Source organism: Trichoderma camerunense (genome assembly GCF_050948025.1).
Source record: "Trichoderma camerunense strain CBS 138272 chromosome Unknown V8C40scaffold_7, whole genome shotgun sequence".
NCBI classification, from domain to species: Eukaryota; Fungi; Ascomycota; class Sordariomycetes; order Hypocreales; family Hypocreaceae; genus Trichoderma; species Trichoderma camerunense.
Window position 1 is genome coordinate 306,269 of NW_028145363.1, and position 23,053 is coordinate 329,321.

The following is a 23,053-nucleotide window of genomic DNA, read 5'->3' on the forward strand; positions in this document are numbered from 1 at the left end:
CAAAACATGGAGGCCGTACCTGCGCTACTGACCGCTGGCGGGGTAACATTTTACCTCTGTAACGGGGCGCAATTTAGAGCTGCCTGCTGATACTTAGCGGGGCGTCACCAATTCGACTCTAGCACTCATCGAATCGACCAGTCGTGCCAGGTAAGATTAGGCTGATATATAAGATTCCGCAGAATTGGACTGTGCCTGGCCGTGACTGACCGAGCAGACAAGGTAACCATCAATCACGCGTTGAGCTCCAAAGATGGCCGAGATCCAGGCCAAGCTGCAGTCCCTTTCCGAGGAGTATCAAAAGCTCCAGCAGGGTGAGTAACGGGGTGCCGTCTTCACTGCACCTAGCTGTACCTCATTTTAGTTGTGCAGAGGTTTCTAATGCTCATTTATTTTAGATCTCCAAAACACAGTGGCCTCACGCCAGAAGCTGGAGGGTCAGAGACAAGAAAACCTCGGAGTGCAAAAGGTCGGTGTCACTCGGAATCTTACTGAGGGACCTGAACGAGCCTTTAGAAACTAACAGTTTGAAGGAATTCGAAAACATTGGCGAGGATGAGACCATCTACAAGCTTGTGGGACCTGTCTTGCTGAAGCAGGAAAAGTTCGAGGCTGAGAGCACCGTCAAGGGTCGATTGGACTTTATCGGAGGCGAAATGTTGGTCACCACGCATGATTTATTCACATGCTTTTGTCTTTTAAAATTTCAAGAGCACGGCTAACTTTACGCAGCACAAGATTAGAGGGCCAGATCAAGGACACGCAGGAGAACATTGAGAAGAAGAAGACTGAGATTATCCAGATTCAAGCGGGGGCTCAAGGGGCCATTGGGGCACAATAGATGATGGGACAAATAGATCAAATGAAAAGCTAACTTGACATCACATCTACGCACTTTCTCCTAGGCTACAAACCTTTCTTGTGTTCATGTTCACATTCACTATGAGACTTAGGTACTTTATGTTCCATGATATGGTGCTGCCCCTTTTTAAGATTTGTTCGCGATATAAACACTTTCGCACCTATTGTCGCCGCGCCAGGTTACTGCACATGCAATTAAACCCTCCTTCTGTTCGCCCAGTCTACAGCGGTTACGTGCCCCGCCATATTTGTCTTGGAGGGGCCGACGTCAACTTGCGGCTTCTGTTAGTTGCAAGTTTGCCAGGAACAACGACCATTTAATTCTTCTGCCTGCCAGGCAGCTCTTTTGCTCTGCAGTATTTGGCGGCGGCCTGGGCTTCTAGCATGAGATATTTCCCCTAGAAAGTCCAGGATTCGCAGAGACGCTATCCAACCATATCGCAAAGCCCATCTTGTCCAATATTTCGCAATGGAGGCTCGTCCGAGCATGGCCGCGGGCCGGCCGCAAAGCGTCAAGGAGCTGGTAGCTCAGGCCGAGAGCTTTGCCTTCAACGTCAATATCGCTATGAAGCACTGGATTCGGGCGGCTGATACACTCTATCAAGAAGTGAGTGCAGAAATGCTGTTACTGTTTCTTATCCAGTTGTTTTGACCCATGCGCTGACATGATTCCAAGGCATCGTTTGCTTTATCGGATGGCGATTACGGACGAGCCTACATGATGCTGTATCGACACTCCGTCTTGGTCTTGAAGTTTCTACCCACTCACCCTCAATTCAAAGACCCCGAAAATAAAAAGGCGTTCAAATTACTGTCGAAGCGGATTCCTCGCGTCCTCGAAGATCTTGAGCAGCTGAAACCCGAGATTCAAGCTTTGTATGACGAATGGGAGCGCGCCACGCCATCTCCCGCTATAGAACGACATAAACAGCAGGCAGCATCGTCATATGCAGCCTTTGCATCTCGAGATCCCAGTCTGAGTGGCAACGCGAGAATTCTGGACGCGGCTGAGCACCAGGATCTGGCAGTGGATTTAGCACAACAAGAGCTAAGCCGGCGAGAGCGAGATAAGCATGCAAGCAAGCATAGTAGCGTCTGGGACGCGCGAGCTGCGGGGAATAGAACGTCACAATTCGACGATGGTGATCTCCGAAGACAGATGGAGGCAACACGACGTACGCTCGACATGGCCCAAGAGCGCAGAAATATTGATGCAGCATTGGAAGATGATCGGAGTCCTCCAGTGACATCCCATAACTACTACTACCCATCACTCTCCAAATCCAGGCCTGTCGAATACGAACAAAGCCGTTATTCATCCTCAAGAGAAGCCCAACCTACTAGACCGCCAAAGGAGCAGTTTGACCTGCCTCCCTTGCAGCATGAAGACAGATACGATACTTCAAAGTCGGCTATCCCGCCTCAGGTGCCCCGCAAAGCTTATCTCGATGACAATCGACCACTAGATACTCCTTCACAGCCGCTAGTTGATGTTCATCAGCCTCCTCTTCCACCCAAAGATTCAATGGAAATTCCTCAGCCAAAGAAAGAACGCCTTGCCTTTAAGCCTGGAGGCTATCTCGAGAATGGGGATCCTATTCGATCAATATTTCTCCCCGGCAGCTTGCGCTCCAAGTTCTTGGAAATTGCCTCCAAGAACACGGCTGCCGGCTTAGAGACCTGTGGCGTCCTCTGCGGAACGCCCATCAATAACGCCCTCTTTGTCCGCTGCCTCCTGATTCCGGATCAGAAATCCACCCCTGATACGTGTGAAACAGAGAACGAAAGTGCTCTATTCGATTACTGTATGAGCGAGGATTTATTGATGCTGGGCTGGATACACACGCATCCAACACAAACGTGTTTCATGAGTTCTCGTGATCTCCACACCCATGCGGGATATCAAGTAATGATGCCTGAAAGCATTGCCATTGTGTGTGCACCGAGATACAATGAGTAAGTTGGAAAAGTAGGCGATTCGCGCAAACAGCACTCTGACTAACCTGGATCTAGGCACGGCATCTTTCGACTCACGCACCCCCCTGGTTTAGATCACGTCCTCAACTGTAATCGCACAGAGACATTTCATCAGCATTCTATTGACAACCTCTACCGAGAGGCCTATCACCCTAATGGGCACGTATACGAGAGTGACAAGATGCCCTTGCAAGTAGTCGACCTACGGATGAAATGATGAAAAATCTCACATCTCCTGGACCTCAATACTTATTTATCAAAGGAACATCGTGAAGCGTTATATTACTGGCAATCCGTCATGTTACAGCGATTTTTTCTTCCCTTTTCACGCGAGCATATTTGGCCTTTTCCTTTCCTTCTATTGGCATTTTCTTGGTCTGGGAGCCATCATCATATCCAAACATCTAAGGAGCTGAAAACTCGCGATTAAATGACGGCTGTCACAAAAAGAATCTATCATCCATGTGGACTACAAATGCGCGGCTCAAGTCTTGCTATGATATATTATCGCCAAGAAAGTAAGATGGTCGCTACGAGGAATTTATATCACCAAAGGCCTGTTTCCAAGATTGACCGCGCATTTCGATGAGACTGGGTAGGAAGCAGGCGGGTTCACACGCAACACATAAGTCACTGCCTGGCTCGAACAGCTCCCGGTCAATACTGCGCATGCGACGCGTTGTTGTGTAATTCCCCCATGCGACCAGTGTTCCAAGGTTTCACACAAAGAGATTGCGTCCCTACCGATGTGCTTGTACAATTGACTACATCGCGGCATGAAATCATGACAAGGGCATGGAAATGCAGGGCGTTAAGAATCCGAGGAGAGATTGTCAGATGCGTGGTGGACAAAGATGGTTACTATCACCCTCCGAGATGGGTGCACTTCTAAAGTACTGTAATATTATATTTGCTTGATCATGGGCTGTGTGCAACAACTCATACCTTACTACAAATACTAACGAGGACACGAAATGAAGCATTATCAGAACTTGAATCGTCCAAGGGGCATGACAAAGTACGAGTAGCATCAAAGCCAACCACTCGGTTTTCAGAATGAAGAGGACCAAGTTGCGGTGACAGTGGAGCCAGCTTGGGCCAGCCGCAGCAAACAAATGGATCGAGCCCTATCTAAGATGAACCACCCCCTGGTCCGCCTCTTACGGGATATCCAGCAGAAGATATTGCAAGCTGCGGATGAACGAATAGGCGTTCAAATAACGATCTCTTTATATCAATCCATATATGTGCTAGTGATAAGATTCATATGGATCGCATTGGGATCTCCGAGCTTCAGTCCATTGGATCCCGATCGTTGATTTTGCCCATTCCTTTGCTCTCTCGTTTTGATTGCATGGTCTCCATGGCGATAGATGTACGAGTACGACTCCGGTGAGCTGGTCTCAGCAATTGGCCTCTCCACATACATCTATGCAGGGATCAGATTGCCTGGCTCTTTGACGGCGTATCAACTCAAGTTTTAGCACAGGATGTGCTCTGAGTCTTTGTATATGCCGGTGCATTGCATCGCGTTGTGCAGAATGATAGATGTTACGGATACGTAGGCAACACTCACAGGGGCGGAGAGAGGGAAACTGGCGATTCGCAAAAAACCCATTCAACCAGGAAGCTCGACGCAATGGGCGTAGCATTGCAGCTTTCAGCTGGCATCGAGCACGCCTCTCATTTCTCCATGAGAAGTGTGGACCCCGAGACGGGGACCAATCCGGACGACGACATTTCATTCTGAGCAATGATCTGCTCGTAAAAGTCTGGCGCCTATATATGCATGTCTTAGACAGACGTCGAGCAAGACCGGGGGCATGGACGAAAGAGACGGCACGGTGAAAACTCGACCGCCCGCTATCTCCAGGACTGCTGGGCAGGATTGGCCGATTTGCACTGAAGCCATCTGCACGTCTGTTGCAGCGCATGAGGCTTGTGCAATTAGCGTCCGAGGCAGCTTGTTCAGCAGCCAAGGGAGGGAGGGACTCTCAGCTTTGTCTCTTGACTCTAGGCAAATGGCCAAGCAGCTTCTCCGTACACAGCCAAGGCCACGCTGTTGAGAATCGTACGACGTGTTACCGGCAGCTCTCGAATCACACGCGCGTGCCTCTTGGCGTCCTTTGTTCTCTTCATCTGTCCGGCATCCAACTTTGATGAAGCTGCCATAGAGATGATTCCAGGGATCTGACGTTGGCCTGAGCAGGTTAACCGCATGAAGCTCGATCCTCCAAGGGTACGGAGCTGTACCCGCAGCACTAGTTCTAGCGGGAATCGGCATTTTCAGGTGACGGCCGACTAACACTCGCACCCATGATTCCAAAAGAGTCGACGGCGCAATCTGGTTGTCCATAACGAGATGTGGTGGGTCGAAGGGAGTGGGAACCAGCAAGGTTCGATTCACCACAACTCGTCTATCCTGACAGTATGGATCACTCCCAATATCAAGCTTCGTGAGCTGAGAAGTCAGACCCACAGAGCCAGAGACAGAGACTGAGACTGAGGGAGGTAGAAGGGAGACAATCGGAAGATTGTCCTTGTTCAACATGTGTTGTACGACGATACGAAGGTCCAGACATTTGCCACGGGCACCTCCTGCGGGCGAGTGTAGTCCAACATCAAGGAGGGGGAGGGCTCTTTCTTACCAAAATTCCGTCTCCCCGTGACGACTGGATGGAATCTATCCCGTCATGATCCCCGGTCCTCTCCGCATGTATGTCTTACCCTGACATACAGGCCTTCCAATAAGGGCGGCTAGAGGCGTATAGGGAAATACACATCCCGTGCTAGCACTGCTACCAGCCTTTCTGATCCCCCTGGGATGGAGCTAGAGGTATCACAGCTTGGAGCAAGCAGACACGGCTTTTGCAGAGGTGCCGGTAGCACACTGCAACACACACCATGTGGGCTACCCAGCTGCCGCAACACTCGTCATTCGTCTTTCTCGTTCTACAATGTAGTAATGGCTTAGTTCCCAGGGTCGATCTCAGCATGCCGTCGCTAAGATTTTTGGTTCAGCCGCAGGCCGCGGCCCGAACCCTCACACGTCCCGGGTGTTTCTGACTGGCTAATTGGAGATGTTCGTATCCATAACGCTTGATGGACTAATGCTGTCTGTGGTCTTGCATGTTTCTGAAAGGGGGGAGAGTACGGCGGCAGCAGGAGCATTGGCTTGACACCCGGATGGTAGATAAGACACCGGGACGCCCCCAGCTGCATGAGCTTGTCCATTGCCTTTTTTTCTCCTCCCATTGCACATTTTCTGCAGCTCCTGAATTCTCTTTTATGATACCCGGCCAGTAGCAACATTCTGTCCACCATGAGTTCCAGCGGAAATGCCCCCAATGGCAACCATGCCACTGTCGAATACCCCAGCGGCCCCGTTGCAAAGGCAAAGAAGACCAAGCCTGTCAAGTATGGCAGCTTGATGCAGCTATATCGTGCTTCTCGCCGACCTCTCCCTAACAAGACCGGAGATAGCACCTACCAGTTGGTTAAGAACAGGCCATCGTTGATGCAAGATTTGAGCACAATCACCTTCCAAGGTAAATAATCGTGCCACTATTCTAGTGAAATCTGACATCCTGACACTTTCTCCTAGATCTCAAGACCCTCAAGGCAATTATCACTGCCAAGCTCAAGGGCGAGACTCAATCCGATGACAAGACAATGATAATGGAGAAGACTATCCAATTGGTTGCTGCGCTACCTGGTGGCTCTAAAAGACAAGAGCAGCTCACCAATATGTTTATTGACGAGCTGTGGTACTCTCTTGAACATCCCCCATTGTTGTACATGGGAGACCAATTCCGCTTCCGTCAAGCTGATGGATCCAACAATGTGAGTTTTTTTATGATTCAAATACACGCATTTTCGATTAGAAACTCATCAAGGCCGCCCAGAACCCCATTATGCCCAAGCTCGGCGCAGCCGGTACTCCTTATTCTCGCTCAGTCCATCCCAGTGTCGTACCACTGGGAGCTTTGCCTGACCCAGAAGCCATTTTCGAATCCATCATGGCCAGAGACAAGTTCATCAAGAACCCCAACAACGTCTCAAGCATTCTGTGGTACTGGGCTACCATTATCATCCACGGTAATTGTTACAGCGCGATCACGTTCAGAAAAGAACATAACTAATCATAACTTCAGATCTGTTCTGGACCAACGAAAGGGATCCCAACATCAACGACTCATCATCATATCTCGACCTAGCTCCCCTCTATGGCCATAGCCAAGATGCCCAGGACTCGGTTCGCACATTCAAAGATGGCATGTTGAAGCCTGATACCTTTGCCGACAAGCGACTCCTGGGCATGCCGCCGGGTGTCTGCATTATCCTTGTCATGTTCAACCGCGTTCACAATTACGTTGCTGCAAACATGGCTGCCATCAATGAAGGCAACAGATTCGCCAAGCCTTCTCCGACTCTGCAAGGAGATGCCGCAACTGCGGCTTGGAAGAAGTACGACGAGGAGTTGTTCCAGACGGCTCGCCTGGTGACTTCCGGTCTGTACATCAACATCACTCTAGTTGATTATGTGCGAAACATTATCAACCTGAACAGAGTTGATACCGAGTGGACGCTAGATCCTCGACAGGAGGCCGGCGTCGACGTCGGCACTACGAAGGGCTCTGAACGAGGAGTCGGCAACAGCGTCTCTGCGGAATTCAACCTCTGCTACCGCTGGCACTCTTGCATCTCCGAGATGGACGACGAGTGGATTCACGCCTTTTATGACGACCTCTTGGGCGAGAACTATGGCACCATGGATATGCGCACTCTAATGATTGCCATCCGCAAGTTTGCCATGGGCATGCCCAAGGACCCTGCCGACTGCGTCTTTGGCGGCTTCACACGTGGCCCTGACGGACGCTTTGACGATGACGATCTCGTCAACTGCATCGCCACGGCCATTGAGCAGCCAGGTGGTTCTTTCGGTGCCCGCAACGTGCCTCGCATCATGAAGCCCGTGGAGATGCTCGGCATCATTCGTGGCCGAAAGTGGCACCTGACTGGCTTGAACGAGTTCCGCAAGCACTTTGGTCTCAAGGCCTACGCGACCTTTGAGGACATCAACTCGGATCCCCAGGTTGCTGACGCTCTGCGTAATTTGTACCAGCATCCCGACTATGTCGAACTCTATCCTGGCATCGTGGCTGAGGAGGCCAAATCACCCATGGTTCCTGGTGTCGGCATCGCTCCCACTTACACCATTTCCCGTGTCGTCTTGTCCGATGCAGTCTCCCTTGTCCGTGGCGATAGACACTACACCACGGATTACAACCCACGGTACCTCACAAACTGGGGTTACAAGGAGGTTGAATATGACCTGAAAGTCAATCACGGCTGCGTGTTCCACAAACTCTTCATCCGAGCATTCCCCAACCACTTCAAGCAAGACTCCGTTTATGCCCACTACCCCATGGTCATCCCTCAGGAGAACCGCAAGATCTTGACCAGCTTGAACCGCGTCCACCGCTTCAGCTTCGAGCGCCCGAGGGCCTCTACTCCTCGCGTCGACATCACCACCTTTGGCGGCTTCAAGCAGGTCATTGCAAACGAGGACAAGTACCGCGTCCAGTGGCAGGAAGGTCTCGAGATTCTTTCTGGCCACAGCGGCCGCTACATGCAGGCCAACGATCGCAAGACGCTTGAATCCGTGCTCTACAAGGATAACTGGAGGAGTGCTGTCAAGGCATTTTACGCAAAGACGGCCGAGACGTTGCTGGCCAATAAATCGTACACTATCATGGGCAAGAAGCACATCGATATTGTTCGGGATTTTGGCAACACTGCTCACACCCACTACGCCGCTCAGATCTTCAACATCCCCCTCAAGACGCAGGAGAATCCCAAGGGCGTCTTCTCTGAGCACGAGCTGTACGCCTCGCTGGCGGCCATCTTCACCACCATCTTCCTGGATATTGATCCCGTGAAATCCTTTTCCCTGAGACAAAAGACAAAGGAAGCTGCTGATGCTCTTGGAGAGTCTCTTGAGACAACTATCAAGTACACCAAATCTTTTGGCCTCCGCCTCTTCACCGGCAACACCAGCAACGATCCTCTTTCCACTGCCGGTGTTAATGCTGTCAAGGCTCTGGCCAAGTCTGGCATGAGTCCTCACGACATTGCCTGGGGATTGATCCTGCCTACGGCTGCCGCTATTGTTCCAACTCAAGGCCGATTGGTATGTATTCAAATGTTTTTCTTAAAGTAAAGTCCCTTTTCATTCTATCAGAAGCTAACAGTACTCTTCCCACTTAGTTCGCCCAAGCTCTCGACTGGTACCTTTCTTCCGAAGGCGCTGCCTACGTCGACGATCTCCACATCCTCGCCTCGCAGGAGCCCAGCCCCGAGAGCGACGCTCTTCTCCTCGGCTTCGCCATGGAGGGCGTCCGCATGGCCGGTGCCTTTGGCCTGCATCAGATTTCCACCGGCCCCGACATCATCACCGAAGATGACGGCCGCAAAATCAGCGTCAACCAAGGCGACAAGGTCTTTGCGTCCTTTGTCTCCGGTGCCCGTGATGCGACTCAATTCCCCAACCCGGAAACTGTTGACCCTCGCCGCCCTCTCGAGTCGTACATCCAGTTTGGCGCCGGCACGCACAGGGTTTTGGACAAAGAGGCCAGCCAGATTGCATTGGTGGAGCTCTTCCGTGCTATTTTCAAGAAGCAGGGCTTGAAGAGGGTTGCTGGGCCTCAGGGCGAGCTGAAGAAGGTCCCAAGACAGGGCGGCCACTGCGAGTATCTGAGCGAGGACTGGGGCACTCTTACGCCCTTCCCTGTGTCGATGAAGGTTACTTGGGATAATTAGCTGAATGGGAAGATTGAGGAGAAATGAAAGCGAAAAGAAAAGAGTGAATACCCTATGAAGTTTTGAAGAAATTGAGAATTTGGTTACTATTTAGTGTGAATCATCGGGAGGGTAAATTATGATATGATGTTATTTAATGGATATTTACTTGTCAAAGAGCTAATCAGAACCAGCTATTACATCCTATCTAATACGGAGTATACAATTCAAACATTGGGACTCTTTTACTGACCTGAATTCTTGCATCTTTAGATGTGTTCAAATGTTGGTTTGCGCTTTTTTATATTTGCTGATACCAATTCGGTAGCAGTCAACTACAACATCTATCCCTCAACTCCAAGCACTCCACAAGTAATAAATAAGAACCAACCACCGTATCAACAAAAGAAAATAGATAGCAAAAAGAGAGAAGGTTGTGTTCAAATAGACATTACAAAAAAAGTCGGAGAAAAAAAAACGAACGCTGGACGAACGGGGAATCGAACCCCGGACCTTTCCCATGCGGTTGTACAACCAGTAGGTTCCACGATGCTAAGGGAAAATTATACCACTAAACCATCCGCCCATGCTATGCGTTGAAAACCTCCGGCCAAAAGCGCTTCTATCAAGCTAACCCCAGCAAACAGTTTCTCCCAAATCAGATTGTTTGTTAGCCATCCCCCCTAGACACATCTCACACCACCAACATACAACACAGCATAGGACAGTCACAAGAAAAGGAAAGACAAAGCAGAATTCTCGAGAGCATGGAGATGCAGGTAAATAAACAACCGAATCTACTTAAAAAAAAAAAAATATCAACTGTCTGTATGTATGTCGAATGCGGTCAATGGTATCATCCACGTCTTGTAATAAAAGCCAATATTAGCACACTTTGCAACCACAGCCCCCAACACGGGGGCACAAATTTCCCTTCTCTGTCTTTCTCTTTTTTTCTCTTCTTTCAACCTACAACAAACAATCTGCACGCCCATTCCGCCGCTGTTTCTCTCCACTCCCATGTCACACATAGGAAAAAACAAGACTCAAAATGAAAAGAAGAAAAAGGAGACAAAAAGACACGTGGAGAGTAAAAGATGCCGTTTCCTCAGAGGACAAAAGGAAAAAAAAATATGAACCCAATCAAAAGGACAGGAAAGAGCTTGGCCAACAGGAAACAATCAGATGGGGAGAAGAAGAAAAACGCAATGGCCGTCAAGCAGGAATGGGGGATAGAAAGGGGATGAGAAAAGAAAAAGCAATGAAAAGTGAAAAAAGAGAAACGCGAGGTGCTGATTATGTTGCAAAACAGTGTTTAAAATCATAGAGCCCAGCAATTCCGCCCGACCCGTTTCCTTGTCCTTCATGCGGAATCATCAGAGAAAAAAAAAATGGGTTAAAGTCTGGACCCTTTGTTTATAGTGAACATCGCTGATTTTATGCGCCATGCCGTGCTTTGTCGTAATACCAATCAATTTCCAATCCATCAGCGACGGAGTCGAGGTCCAACAGTTTGTAGTCCGTCTACTGAACCATTCTAATTCCACCTGGTTGTTGCGAGTTCTCCTTCTTGGGGAGCGGTGGTAGATGCTTGTTCAGACTCCCTCGGCTCGTCGGTCGGGCCACCTTGAGGGAGTTGTCCCTGCTCACAGTGCCGTTGCTGTTGTCGCCGTAGCCACTATCAGAGCTATCGGGCTTAAGATAGGTTTGGTCGTGAGGAGGAGGGGTCGGCGGAGGCGCGCGGCTAGGCTCGGCCATGTTGTTGCTCCAAGAGGTGCCTTGGATCCATCGTTCCGTATCGTCTCGGCTGCTCTCTCCGGCTTCTTCTACCACGGGAAGAACGGCCTCGTGCTGTGAGTCACGAGCGCCGGGCATGGCGGTAGTCTTGAGGGTTCGCTCGGGTATCTGAGCCTCAGGCGTTCGCCCATTAGAGTGTATTCCGACTGGAGGCGGTGGGGGCTGGTGCATCGGCATCGGGGGAATCGTGCTCTGCCTCGACCTTTCTTGCTTCTGTGCCTGAGCAAGCATTTCTTGGTCTCTGCGTGCACGTTCTCGTTTCGCCTCCTCAGCGGACATGGTGATACCTTGGATGAAGTGGTAGAAGCGATCTCCGTATTGGTCCGGCGGCAAAGCGGATATCTTGCTCTTGTCATTCGAGAGACCTTTCCAGAAATGTTCGATCTTTTTGATCATTCCGTACTATGAAGATGTTAGCCGAGATTTCAACAAAGCTGAGTAGCGACACGGCGCCATCCTACGACTCACGTGAGTTAGACAATCAATGACACCCAGGTAGTAAATCTCTTCTGCCGGTTCATTGTCTTCGTGGGTTGCTCTGAAGCCACCGTCGTCTTGGTTGAAAAGAAGCCCACGACGATCCTCGCCCACCTCCTCGGGCATCTGGTCGTTGGCCACGCCCATGGGCACTGGGCGTTCTTTCTGGACCATCTGCCGCAGTTCCTTTGCCTTGCGGTAATTCTCCAGCTTTGACGGTGTTCGCAGAAGGGAAGCCTGGAGATCGTCGTCGGTGCTTTTCTCGCCGCCAGGGTTGAACACTTGCAAAGTCTTTCCGCGCAGGTTCTCTTCATTTCCACGGGAAAGATCATGGATGCCGACCAACAAGGAATAGTCCATGATATGGAGACGCTTGAGGAGGGCCACATCCCGTTGTAGCTGCTCAAGGAACAGCTTCTTCTTCTGAATACCCAGTTCGAGGTTCTGCTTTCGTCGGAGCCAGTTCAAATCCTTGAGGGTCGCGCGAGGGTTCTTGTCCAAGTCTTCCTCTCTGTAATCTCGGCCAATAGTCGATCCCTTGAGATCAAATGTTGTGTGGACATCTCGGTGCGGGGGGAATAAATTGTTCATGACGACGAAATGAATCTTCTTTCCGTAGGGCATCTTGACTCGGTGGAGGCCGTAAAACTGAGACAACAATGTATTCGGGTTCTTGGTGACATGCTCGTAATATTCCCTGAGGATCTTGCGCAGAAATTTATGCTCGGCATGGTGAATGGTCTTGATGATGTACTTGTAATCTCTAGAAAAGTAAAAAAAGCTGCCGCTCTTGCCCGGGGAGCCCAGCTCCGAGAGTATATATTTGCCAGTCAGGGACATGAGATAGTCGGCCGGGTCCAGACGGAAGGCGTTTCGCAGATGACGGAAGACCCAAGGAGCATAGTCTTTGAATTTGAAGTCGTACTTGGCCGAGGGGACGAGTTCGTTGCCGGTGCTAAGGAGACGCGATGATGTTAGCATTTGATGGCGCCATACGAGACGAAGAAGTCCGCTAGGCAAAGCATGTGAGAGGTTAAAGGGGAGCAGCGTTGCGATTACGTACATATCAAATGTAGACTTTTGCTTAACATTGAAGTCTGCATCGGTCAATTCGCGGTCCAACTTTGCGTTTGTCCTCGAAACGGAAACACGGATGCCCGTTAGCATGTTGTAGGCCGTCACCCAGTTGGCATGGCTCTCGTCAACCTTGGTGCCAACCAAGACGCGGTCATCGTCCTCTTCCTCCTTCCGTCTCCGCTTGCTGGCCCGCTTCTGTCGATATACTTCGGCCCATCGCATGGCGTCTTCGTCGGGAGCAATCTCGTCCCGGGGGGCATCGGACTGCATGGATCTCGTTGTCCGCCGGGCAAGGCTGAAGGAAGCGGCGCGGCCGGTAGGGCTGGCGACTGTGGGGGAGAAGCGTCCGCTAGCCTGGGCGGTATCAAGTTCTCTCGAGGTTCTGCCTGATGGTGGTTTGGGCACCTCAAGCGTATGTCTTTGCTTGGGTCCCATGCCGGGGCCTGGGGGCTGCAAGTGAGCGGACAGTGAGGGCGCCGAGTTGGAGCCGCTGGGCTGGTAGGTTGCGGGAGATGAGAAGCGCTGGGGGTTTGGGTTGATGCTGGTGTTGTAGTTTTGCGGCAGGGCGAGGTCGGACGCCATGGGCGATGCAGGCGTCAGAGACGGTGTCCAAGGCTGAGGCGGGCTGTGCGACTCGGCGTCTGTGGGGGGCGGAGTTGGTCGGGTGAAGGTAGCAGAGACATCGTCCTGGACGCTCCTTGTCGATGCCCTGTGATTCTGATTGCTCGCTGGCTTGCGGGCCGCATCTGCAGCTGCATGCGAGAATTCGAGCCCATTGCTGGTCTGTGGCACGGAGCGATGAGGGAGAGAAAAGGCGGTGCCATTGGACAGGGCATGGTCAACGTCTTGCACGTCCAGATCTTGCCCAAAGCCTTGGACGCCGTAACCGCCAGGCAGACTCTTGCCGTTGGAGAGAGAGCTCATGCTGGTAGGACGTGTCTCGTTGCCGCTGGCGTCGTCTCTCCACCGGTCGAGGTCGCTCAAGGGCACGGGCGAGTCCGAAACGTCCGAGTCGCGGGTGGACAGTGTCGAGCTCTCGTCGAAGCGCTCATGGACGGCGTAGGACCGGGCGTCGGTTATGGAAGCCTCATTCGCCTGGTCCTTTGCACCGAAGTGGTCGCTGAGCTTGATTACGGAGCCGTTGGAAAAGACTGTCGGGTTGTCTTGGGTCAGGAACGAGGGCATTTCGCTGCGACGGCGGACGCGAGCGGCAGGCGGGTGCTAAATGCTACCAATTGAGCGATGCTTCCTGGATCGACGGGGTGAATGTGAGTGGTGATGGGATGGGGGATTTGCTGGCAGCGGCCAAGAAGGTCGTTGCACCGGGCTTGATTCTCGCGGATTGGATGGTGCAGGAGATTGGGCAGAGACAAGCAGAACTAACGCAGCAGCAGCAGCGAGGAAAGACTGGCGCGCCGACCCACTGGCGCAGCGCTGGGGAGGGGATTGGATGACGAATAGCCCGGGGGGCTGCAGCGAGGGACGGCGCCTAGAAGGGCCAGCCAGGGGAGAGCTGAGTGCACGTTTAGGGCTCTTCGGGGGGGGCTGCGCTGTGCTGTGCAGTGCTGAGCTGCGCGGTCTGGTGCTGTTTGTTTGCTCGAATTTTGGTGTATCGATGATGTCTAGTGTGTTTTGATGGAGTTTGATGATGGAAATGGAAAGAGAACGAGCAACGTTGGAACACGAACACGCAAAACGCAGCGCTCGGAGGCTTACTGTACTGTTCCTTGCCCTTCTGGCCCTACCAGGGACAATTCTGGCAGCGGGCTGTCGGGGTCCAACGTGGAAAATTGAAATGAGGCTGGTCTTGGGCAGTGGCGGGTTTGTCGTTTCCTCCGGGCTGCGCTAATGGGTCAAGGGGGTTGGCAGCGGAAATGGGCGAGGGAAAAAATGGATCAGCGTGCAGTTGATGGGAACTTGTTGCTTGAACATCCATGGAACTTGGAAAAACCTGGAGACTTGCTGCATAGCACGCTGGAGCCCTGCCGATGCTCAATATTATGGAGAGGCTCCAGCCAGTGGGCGGCCGCTCAGCCGCTGTGAGAGTCCCATCACGGCACTCCGAAAGTTGTTGACTCAACATGCACGGGATTGATATCACGGATGGAATCAATCAATGGTTTTCATGTACTGGACTTCTGCTACTGAACTGATACTGGATGGACGATGGATGGGCACACACACAGTGACAGTTTTTGGTGCCATCCAGCGTTGGACCTGGTTCAGCTGAGTTCGCGCTGCTGATCTGAGGCAGTGCTTTTTGTGCGCTGGCCAAGATTTTTGTCGCATCGTGGTCCCCCAGCGCGCGTGCCACGGCAGACTTGCATGTGCATGTACCGCTAAGGTACTGTCTTCATACTCGTACGTACGCGTAAGATCAATTATAATGGAGCAGATACTGCACAGCTGCGCATTTGGATGCCGAAGCGGACAACTTGGCGGTATTGCTCGTATGGTGACTCGCAGAAATGATTTACAGGAGGCTCTGGCGCTCTGGCCTAATGCCTTCAAACCGTTCCACCAACATGCCCGCACCAAGCCAGGGGGCAGACGAGAGCAAACAAATCCATCCATCGTATTCCGCATGGGTGAAACCGGCTTACTAAGAAGAATCACGGTGTCCAATCTACCCATGTCGTGAGAGAGAAAAAAACAATTCAAGACCCAACTCCGGAGTTCCTCACATGGACTTAAGAACTGCTACTCCGTATCTGGACGATCGTATCATGGCGCCGTCTGCACAACTTCCACGGCTCTGCGGATTGGCGGCAGGGCTAATGTTCCATTCCAGCCGAAATGGCGGTACCCGTTCTTGCGCTGTATTTATCACGCACCAACAGGTAACTCCGCACACTGACATCAAATTGGACACTCCCTAAAACTCGTTCCCCCCTGAGCGTCTCTGCTTGGCACTAACCTAACGTTTAAAGGATCAAATCGAATACGGATCAAATCGCACTCGCCCGTCCACTCTGCTTTGAGCTTCCATGTTCCGTAATCAATTCCTGCCACCCAAATAAAAAATCCATAAGGAAAAAGGTGGCCCTGTCAGCACTGCCTCTCCCATTATATTAAGCCATGCCGGCCGAAACTTGCCGGGCCAGCGCATAAATACTGGTAATATCTTGGCGCCGTGCACAAGCACTCAGCCCCTCTCGCTCAGAAACATTGCTGTCGCCATCCCTGAATCCTGTCTCCAGTTCTCATTTCTGCTGCCGATGAAAAAGAGTCTCCCTGTCTTCTAGAAAAGGTAATGGAACCCCGGAACCCGATTCTTGCTGCGTTGGACGCGCACAGGCAAAGCCCGGGACAGGCCAGAGAAGGATGAAGAGGGAGGAGAACCAAACCACGGACAAGAAGAATTGAAGCTTCTTCTTTAGGCTGTAGGTAATCGAGGCCCTGTCGCCGTCGCCCCCATGTCGCATCGCCTGCTTCAAAAGGATGCATCTGCCGACACACGGATAATATTATAGTAAAACTTCCTAGGGGGGCAGCCTCAGGTTACTCGAGCAACTTATCTACGCAGGAGTTCTCACGTTGGTAGGGACTGAAACGTCTACATACTGCACGCTTACCTGTACACGCTCAGTATTACATTTGAATTTGCCTTAATTCCAGCTATCTTACCTTGAGACTTTCTTCAAGCAAACATCAAGGTCAGCAGCTCCTTGACCGAGAGACAGTGGAGGTACCTTGGTCTGAGTACCATGGCGTCATCGACGTCATGATCGGTCGTGTCGATCTTTTCACAATCCACGGAACAAGGTTCTTGTGTTCACGGAGTTTCGAATGGGATAGCACCTACTATCGCCATCTAACATGTATCGTACTGTAACACAGTAGTTTTGTGCCCAAGTGTGATTGAGTTCGTGCCGTTATATGCGGACACTCTGTGGAAATACCTACATGTACCTCTGTGGTGCACATGATGTTGCCTGTAAGATCGAGCTTCAACCAACAGCCAACATGTGATGCTACGATTATGCTCGTACATCCGATGCTTCCATGCTCCCTCTTGCAAACCATACACATTGGCTCTTTTGTCCAAATCTCACTCACACTAAATAACAGCATCTTGGATAGTCATTTCTCCATAACTGTGTAGCTGCTTGATTCAGCTTTCCTGATAGCCGTCAAAATACCACTAGCTACCCTATAAGAACTGCAATCATCTAATATTTCAAGGCCACGATGAACCATGCGGCATCTCAAGGCAGTCTACATTGGAGCCTCTACCAATTAGAAAATTTAAGATAGGTTTCTCTTTCATTTACACCCAACAAGAGTCGCCAATCAAATGAACTCTTGGCTTAGTGTACGAAGTAGTTAATCGTGCCTTTTCTGCAGCTTGAGGTTCAATGTCTTCGATCAAGAATCGCACTATCCAGAATAGGCTAGTCTCCCGAGCTGCCATTCATATGCCTCTGGCCATTGCTTGATATCACATCACATTGGACATATTTCCCCTTGGTCCATTCTTCTGTATAAAGTTAGAGTACCGAGAACCAGATAACATCTTTCTTACCGTAACTTGCAAAACTCTTCATTATCTCCTCTCACGATGATTATAAATACTGGAAACACGCTCTCAACAATGGCATCCATAGGGGAATTGCCTCGAGAAGCAGAAGCACCAGCGAATCGCCATCATGGAGGCCACGGACATGGAAAAATCTGCTGTTACGGCCCCGTCAGTCTCAAACTTGGAGATTGGAGATACTGATCAAACATGGCTGGAATCAAAAGATAATCCTTTAAACTGGCCTCGATCGAAGAAGTACCAGACGATTGGCCTCGTCTCCTTTCAAGCATTCATCTCGTAAGTTTTCACCATCCGATGACTGCACATGGATGTCCTCTCTCTTACTTTCTGTAGTCCTCTAGCGAGTTCCATCATGGCACCCGGTTTACCAGAATTGGCAGAGAAATACACCATCAAATCCGACACCGTTCTGGCGTTGACTCTGACGATATATCTCCTGGCCTGGGCACTTGGCCCACTAGCATTTGCCCCGTTGTCTGAGATGTATGGCCGACGGTGGGTGCTTAACATATCGAGCGTCATATTCACCGCGTTTAGTATTGGGTGTATCTTCGCCAAGTCGACTGGACAACTGATTGCTTTCCGGTTTTTGGCTGGCATCGGAGCGTCGACACCGATATCCATTGCGGGAGCGGTTATAGCCGATCTTTTCATATTGGAGGAACGGGCTCCAGCAAGCGCTATATATGGCTTGGGTTTACTGATAGGACCCCCGACTGGTCCTATCATGGGAGGATATTTGACGCAGACAGTTGGAGTTCGGTACGGATTTGTTCTTACGGCCGCTCTTGGAGCCGTAGCCTTGGTTCTCAGCGTATTTCTTCTTCCCGAGACCGACCATGCAATCATCCGATCAAAACGTGGCTCGCAGCGTGGAGGATTAACAGGGCTCTTCAATAAAAAGGCAGAGACGTCGGCTGACGACAAGCGGACACAGTCTTCTACTCCCCTGACGGGGTCAGCTAGAGAAGCAGCTATACGGCCTTTGGTGCTTCTCACAAGAAGCCCTATTTGCTTCATCATGAGTTTCTACGGAGCACTGTTAGTACATATATCTTTATTCCAAGACTTCTCGACAGTGTCCACTGACAACAACCACCTATAGTGTCTACGGCTTCCTCAACATGTTTTTCACGACTTTCCCAACAATATTTGGCGAGACCTATGGATTTAAGCCTGGCCCAACCGGTCTGACATACATAGGAGGCGGACTTGGAGAGCTATTTGCCACGGCTTTGGGCGGATGGGTTGGAAATACGGTCTATCACAATGTAAGTGCCGAAACTTCCCTCACGCCATCTCCTGTAAACGAACTGACACGAACGCTCCGGTCATCAGTTGACCAAGAAGAATGGCGGTATCCCAAAGCCCGAGTTTCGCATGCCGGGAATGCTTCTCGGTTCCGTTGCTGTCCCCATCGGCCTCTTCTGGTTCGGCTGGACAGCGCAGACACATCAACATTGGATGCTGCCCATCATTGGCTCGTCCATTTTTGGATTCGGCATGATGTCCATCTTGTTGCCGCTGCAGCTGTACTTTATCGATGCATTCAAATACTCGGCTGCTGCACTGGCCGCTGCTTCGCTCGCTCGCTCGCTGCTTGCATTCGCCATCCCCCTATTCGCCCCACAAATGATTGATGCGATGGGACTGGGGGGAACGTATTCTTTCCTTGGCGGATTGAGCATCGCAATAGGTATTCCGCTGCCCCTTTGGGTGTATTTCCAGGGGGAGAAGATCCGAGCCAGGAGCGATTTAAATCACTGAGAGACAGAGGAAGGGAAGGAACAATCTCTAGGTCTCGGTCAGTTTTTAGTGATGCCTAGCCGTCTACGCATACTGCGATTATCAACCCTCCCTTTTTCAGTTATTCTACGTCTGTACTGGAACACAATTCTTTCGAGGAACATGTGATGGAAGACATAAACCAATTGTGAGGGTGGTAATAGAATACATGTACGGAGTGCTCAGTGAGGAAACCATGACATGTGTGAAGCGCACGTACCATTATCGTTATCATTCTTATTATTTGCTAAATGACTCCTTCTGGACCTCATAATTAAGAAGACGGATTGGAAATCGAATATACGGGGTTTAACAGCGTTGAAGCCGGAGACAAGCGGCGAGCAGAGGTCATTGTTCGTGCAGTATTAAACCAGGCTGCTTACTCATCCACTTTCGTCCAACTTGAGGCGTCTAGCTGTGTCGCGACTCTTCTCACCTACATTCACATTCCACACTTAGGCCTTGAAGTAGGAGGAAGCCTGGTTCCTACCCAAGGTAAAATGAGACTGGGTTCTCAAAGAGTTCATGCATGCCAGACATGCAGAAGAAGAAAAATAAAAGCAAGCAAAATCCGCACACCCGATAAGAGAAGACAGAACTAACTGGGCTCTAGTGTGACAACAAGCTACCAAGCTGCTCTCAATGCACACGGCTGAACAAGAAGTGCCCCGGGTCAACCAAAGGCCTTATCTTCATCCATAGTGTAAATGGCAAGTAAACTATGCACTTAATGAGGCATCCGCATGTCTTTTATTAACAGTCGTCAAGAGTCTCAGCCACAACAGCAGCGGCAGCTCGTTCGCCAGGTTCGGGGTCATCAAGTAAGGGGCTGTCTCATCAAGTGACAAGAGCGCGTGCTGATGGGTTCAATATCCAGCAGACAAGTATATTCACAATCCCGCCTAGTATTAGCAGCGGCGCGCATGAAGTGGTATCTCGCCTTGCAGTCGAAATCGGATCGTACCATTTATCACCGTGGACGCCTCATCCATGGTTTTTGTCGATTCCTCGATTGGCACTCTCGGCAGACTTTCAGTCGCGAATGTTGCTACCCTTCCAAGCTATGAAAGTGGCCTTTAGAGCTCTTCCAGAAAATGATGCTTCGTTGAAAGCGGCGGCGTATCGATACTACTCTAGCGGCTTGGAGCGACATCAAGCCCAACTCCACCAGCTTGTTCCATGGCAGAGACATCAGCACCTGGCTTCTATTTTAAATCTTCTTCTCATGTCAATGGCATTGTTGGAATTCGAGATGATGGCGCCTCTCGCTACTGATTCTTGGTTCCCTCATGCTTATGGCGCTCTGGGCCTCCTGGAGCAAGTTGGACCTCAAGGCTGTCAGGAATCGCCATTTTTCGAGATATTCTGGCAGCTACGGTTTTTTATGGTAAGTTAGAGGGATATTTAATCACTAAAAGTCATTGGCATGATACTTACTTTTATGCAGTCCTACGTGACACTTTCTACTCGCAAGATGTCATTCCTTGGGTCTCAGACTTGGATGGACATACCCTTTCGGCACCGTGAGAAAACCGAGTTCGACCGTGTCATTGACACACTTCTTTTGGAAGACAAAGGGGAGATTTTGGGCCATAAGACTATCGAGCGGCGGAAAATTAGCGGCGTAAACCTGGGTCACGGCCAAGGAGCAACTTTCAATTTTGCCCGTCCTGACCACATTGCGGATTTTGAACGCATAGTCCGACTTCTTGTGAACGTACGAGAACTCGTGTCAGCAAGTGCATCAGGTTCCAATCCCAAGAGGCAAGAATCTCTGTCGACAGCTATCCTTGCAGATTCCAAGCATTTGATGAACCAACCTTTCCTACCGTTCAACGTCGGGTTGCAAGTTACTGCCGCGGCGAGCTTGGTCGCTCAATATGCGACCAATTCCATGCAAAAACAAGAGGCGGCACAGCTATATGCTGACTGGCGTGGACGGTTTGTTCTAATAGGATGATCAGTGGTAGTGTCGTTTCATGAAAAATAGCCTGGAAGGAAGCTGCAAGTTACGGGGGCCTATAAGCCGCTGTTAACGTTCACATTGTTTGGTGAAAAGATGGTAGTTTGGAAGGTACGAACCTCTGGTGGGAGGCCACTTCGCATGCATTGCGCGTGGCTCAAACCCCCTTTTCCCAACCCTGAATAATTCTGACTCTTGACTGAATGCATGTACCTAGATGGCGCTTGTCGCAGTCAAATATCGCAACAACTCCGCTTCAAGGCATCTATAACCAGCTGCTCCATCACCCAAACCCCCTAGCGATCCGGCCGGCAACATCTCACAGAGTCCTCGAAAATGAACAATAACTCGAACGAATCGCCCGAATCGCCAGCACGACCCTCTAGTCAGCCTTCTCCTTTAATGAGCCAACCCCAACCAACCGAAGGACCTGTCGATATGAGCCCACCGCAAAGTGGCAAGCTCTTTTCGGGAGATCGAGGGCTACCAAGACCGAATTCTATACAGGCTTCACAGCTGTGGCCAGCCACCACACAGAATGGCTCGCCGGGCATGATTGATCAGTGCATGATATCGTGTCCGGATTTAAATAACGCTACAAGGCAGCCTTGGGTAACTGATTGCCTACGAATTCCAATATACACGCAGCCAGACAACTAATAAGATATTACAAGGCAACTTCGCGCCAAGTGGGAGGATGGCAGCACCAGTATAGTCGGCGTGGTTCTCGCTCTCAGCCTACCACACCACCAGGTTACAGTTTCCGTGAACGTATCGCCGTCCGTTTCCGCCGCCGGCGCCCCTGGGAGTCTCCAAAGTCCTGTCGAGGTTCAGCAACCGCTCAGCTTGACATGCCGAAGTTTCAAGACGGACGAGAGAGGAGGCGAAGAGCGCGAGGCTCGCTAGAACGGCACAGTCCTTCTGACATTGGGAGCCCTCGACAAAGCACTCCTGTGGGAGAACGAGGAGCCGGTCCGCTGGTGGTGGCGGGAATCGTGATGGCGACCGGTGATCTGGATAGGCTGAGCCAGGCTTACAAGAAGGAGAGGGAGGAGGAAGACAAAGAAAAGTGATTTAAGCGAGAGTTGAGGTCCAGAGTGACGGCATGATTCGTTGTTGATACAGCTGTGCAGCCACTCAGTAGTGAGTTAGAGAGTAGAGCTTTGTCTGTATTGATACAAGGTATTCTTTCAACTCTTTGGGGTCTATGCCGTCTCTTCTCAAAGCAGATACATATGGTGAAGATGCGTCTGTCTTATAAACAAAGAGATGGGAATACTCGGCCATAAGTAGTACGCCATGCCACTTACTGCTGAATCCATGAGCAGATACCAGAAAAGATATGCTATATTAGGAGAACATAGCTATAGTAGCAGATACTAGAAAGATAATGAACCCACCCATATTGAGTCTTCATGTACCTCATGATGCCTTCATGTAAGGTATTTACAACAACCCATCCCTGAATCCCGATATCGGGATGGAACATGAGGTTAGATACATGTACCTTAACTACAGGATCTGTTTGTACTGTTTCTCCTAATATCTTCCATTTTTAGCCTGCTCGGATGACGCCTACTAGTACCTACTAAGGCATCGTCCGGAGCAATTGCAAGCGCATCATGTGCCGCGGCGGCGGTGGAGATTCCGGTGGAGATTTGCATCAACGAATGTCGTTCCAGCGCCCTCCACAGAAGGCAATGGCCGGGTTTCATCGGATTAGTGCTTGGCTTTAGCGCGTTAAGGGCGCGATTCTGGGGAAGTTGCCGAGG

The 23,053-nt window shown here is 50.7% G+C and overlaps 7 protein-coding genes and 1 non-coding gene across 8 annotated transcripts; 6 read left to right on the plus strand and 2 right to left on the minus strand.

Moving 5' to 3' along the window:
- Positions 1-12: 12 nt before the first annotated feature.
- V8C40DRAFT_242310 (tubulin-binding prefolding complex subunit YKE2) lies at positions 13-1,135 on the plus strand. Its single transcript, XM_083215192.1, has 5 exons — positions 13-150; positions 223-314; positions 399-469; positions 534-658; positions 733-1,135. The coding sequence occupies exons 2-5, from the start codon at positions 254-256 to the stop codon at positions 839-841; spliced, it is 366 nt and encodes a 121-aa protein (XP_083074065.1). The 5' UTR covers positions 13-150; positions 223-253; the 3' UTR covers positions 842-1,135.
- Positions 1,136-1,330: 195 nt separating this feature from the next.
- Positions 1,331-2,821, plus strand: V8C40DRAFT_274261 (AMSH-like ubiquitin thioesterase; the record flags this gene model as incomplete). Its single annotated transcript, XM_083220585.1, has 2 exons — positions 1,331-1,468; positions 1,538-2,821. 2 exons carry the CDS (start codon positions 1,331-1,333, stop codon positions 2,819-2,821), a joined length of 1,422 nt encoding a protein of 473 aa, XP_083074066.1.
- Positions 2,822-6,268: 3,447 nt separating this feature from the next.
- Positions 6,269-9,660, plus strand: V8C40DRAFT_274262 (heme peroxidase; the record flags this gene model as incomplete). The annotated part of the gene is made up of 5 exons (XM_083220586.1): positions 6,269-6,386; positions 6,443-6,681; positions 6,744-6,936; positions 6,993-9,031; positions 9,109-9,660. The coding sequence occupies 5 exons, from the start codon at positions 6,269-6,271 to the stop codon at positions 9,658-9,660; spliced, it is 3,141 nt and encodes a 1,046-aa protein (XP_083074067.1).
- A 464-nt stretch (positions 9,661-10,124) lies between these two features.
- On the minus strand, positions 10,125-10,225 carry V8C40DRAFT_t103. The gene has a single exon. It is a non-coding gene; the product is annotated as a tRNA-Ala (tRNA).
- A 938-nt stretch (positions 10,226-11,163) lies between these two features.
- Positions 11,164-14,175, minus strand: V8C40DRAFT_274263 (1-phosphatidylinositol-4-phosphate 5-kinase; the record flags this gene model as incomplete). The annotated part of the gene is made up of 3 exons (XM_083220587.1): positions 11,164-11,838; positions 11,905-12,868; positions 12,977-14,175. 3 exons carry the CDS (start codon positions 14,173-14,175, stop codon positions 11,164-11,166), a joined length of 2,838 nt encoding a protein of 945 aa, XP_083074068.1.
- Positions 14,176-17,105: 2,930 nt separating this feature from the next.
- V8C40DRAFT_200796 (MFS transporter) lies at positions 17,106-19,559 on the plus strand. The gene is made up of 4 exons (XM_083211977.1): positions 17,106-17,809; positions 17,867-18,574; positions 18,639-18,804; positions 18,872-19,559. Exons 1-4 carry the CDS (start codon positions 17,640-17,642, stop codon positions 19,298-19,300), a joined length of 1,473 nt encoding a protein of 490 aa, XP_083074069.1. The 5' UTR covers positions 17,106-17,639; the 3' UTR covers positions 19,301-19,559.
- Positions 19,560-21,501, plus strand: V8C40DRAFT_200803 (Zn(II)2Cys6 transcription factor domain-containing protein). Its single transcript, XM_083211978.1, has 6 exons — positions 19,560-19,878; positions 19,932-20,028; positions 20,087-20,139; positions 20,199-20,705; positions 20,766-21,392; positions 21,499-21,501. Exons 1-5 carry the CDS (start codon positions 19,819-19,821, stop codon positions 21,276-21,278), a joined length of 1,230 nt encoding a protein of 409 aa, XP_083074070.1. The 5' UTR covers positions 19,560-19,818; the 3' UTR covers positions 21,279-21,392; positions 21,499-21,501.
- Positions 21,412-22,682, plus strand: V8C40DRAFT_200844 (uncharacterized protein). The gene is made up of 2 exons (XM_083211979.1): positions 21,412-21,893; positions 21,956-22,682. Exons 1-2 carry the CDS (start codon positions 21,618-21,620, stop codon positions 22,352-22,354), a joined length of 675 nt encoding a protein of 224 aa, XP_083074071.1. The 5' UTR covers positions 21,412-21,617; the 3' UTR covers positions 22,355-22,682.
- Positions 22,683-23,053: the final 371 nt, after the last annotated feature.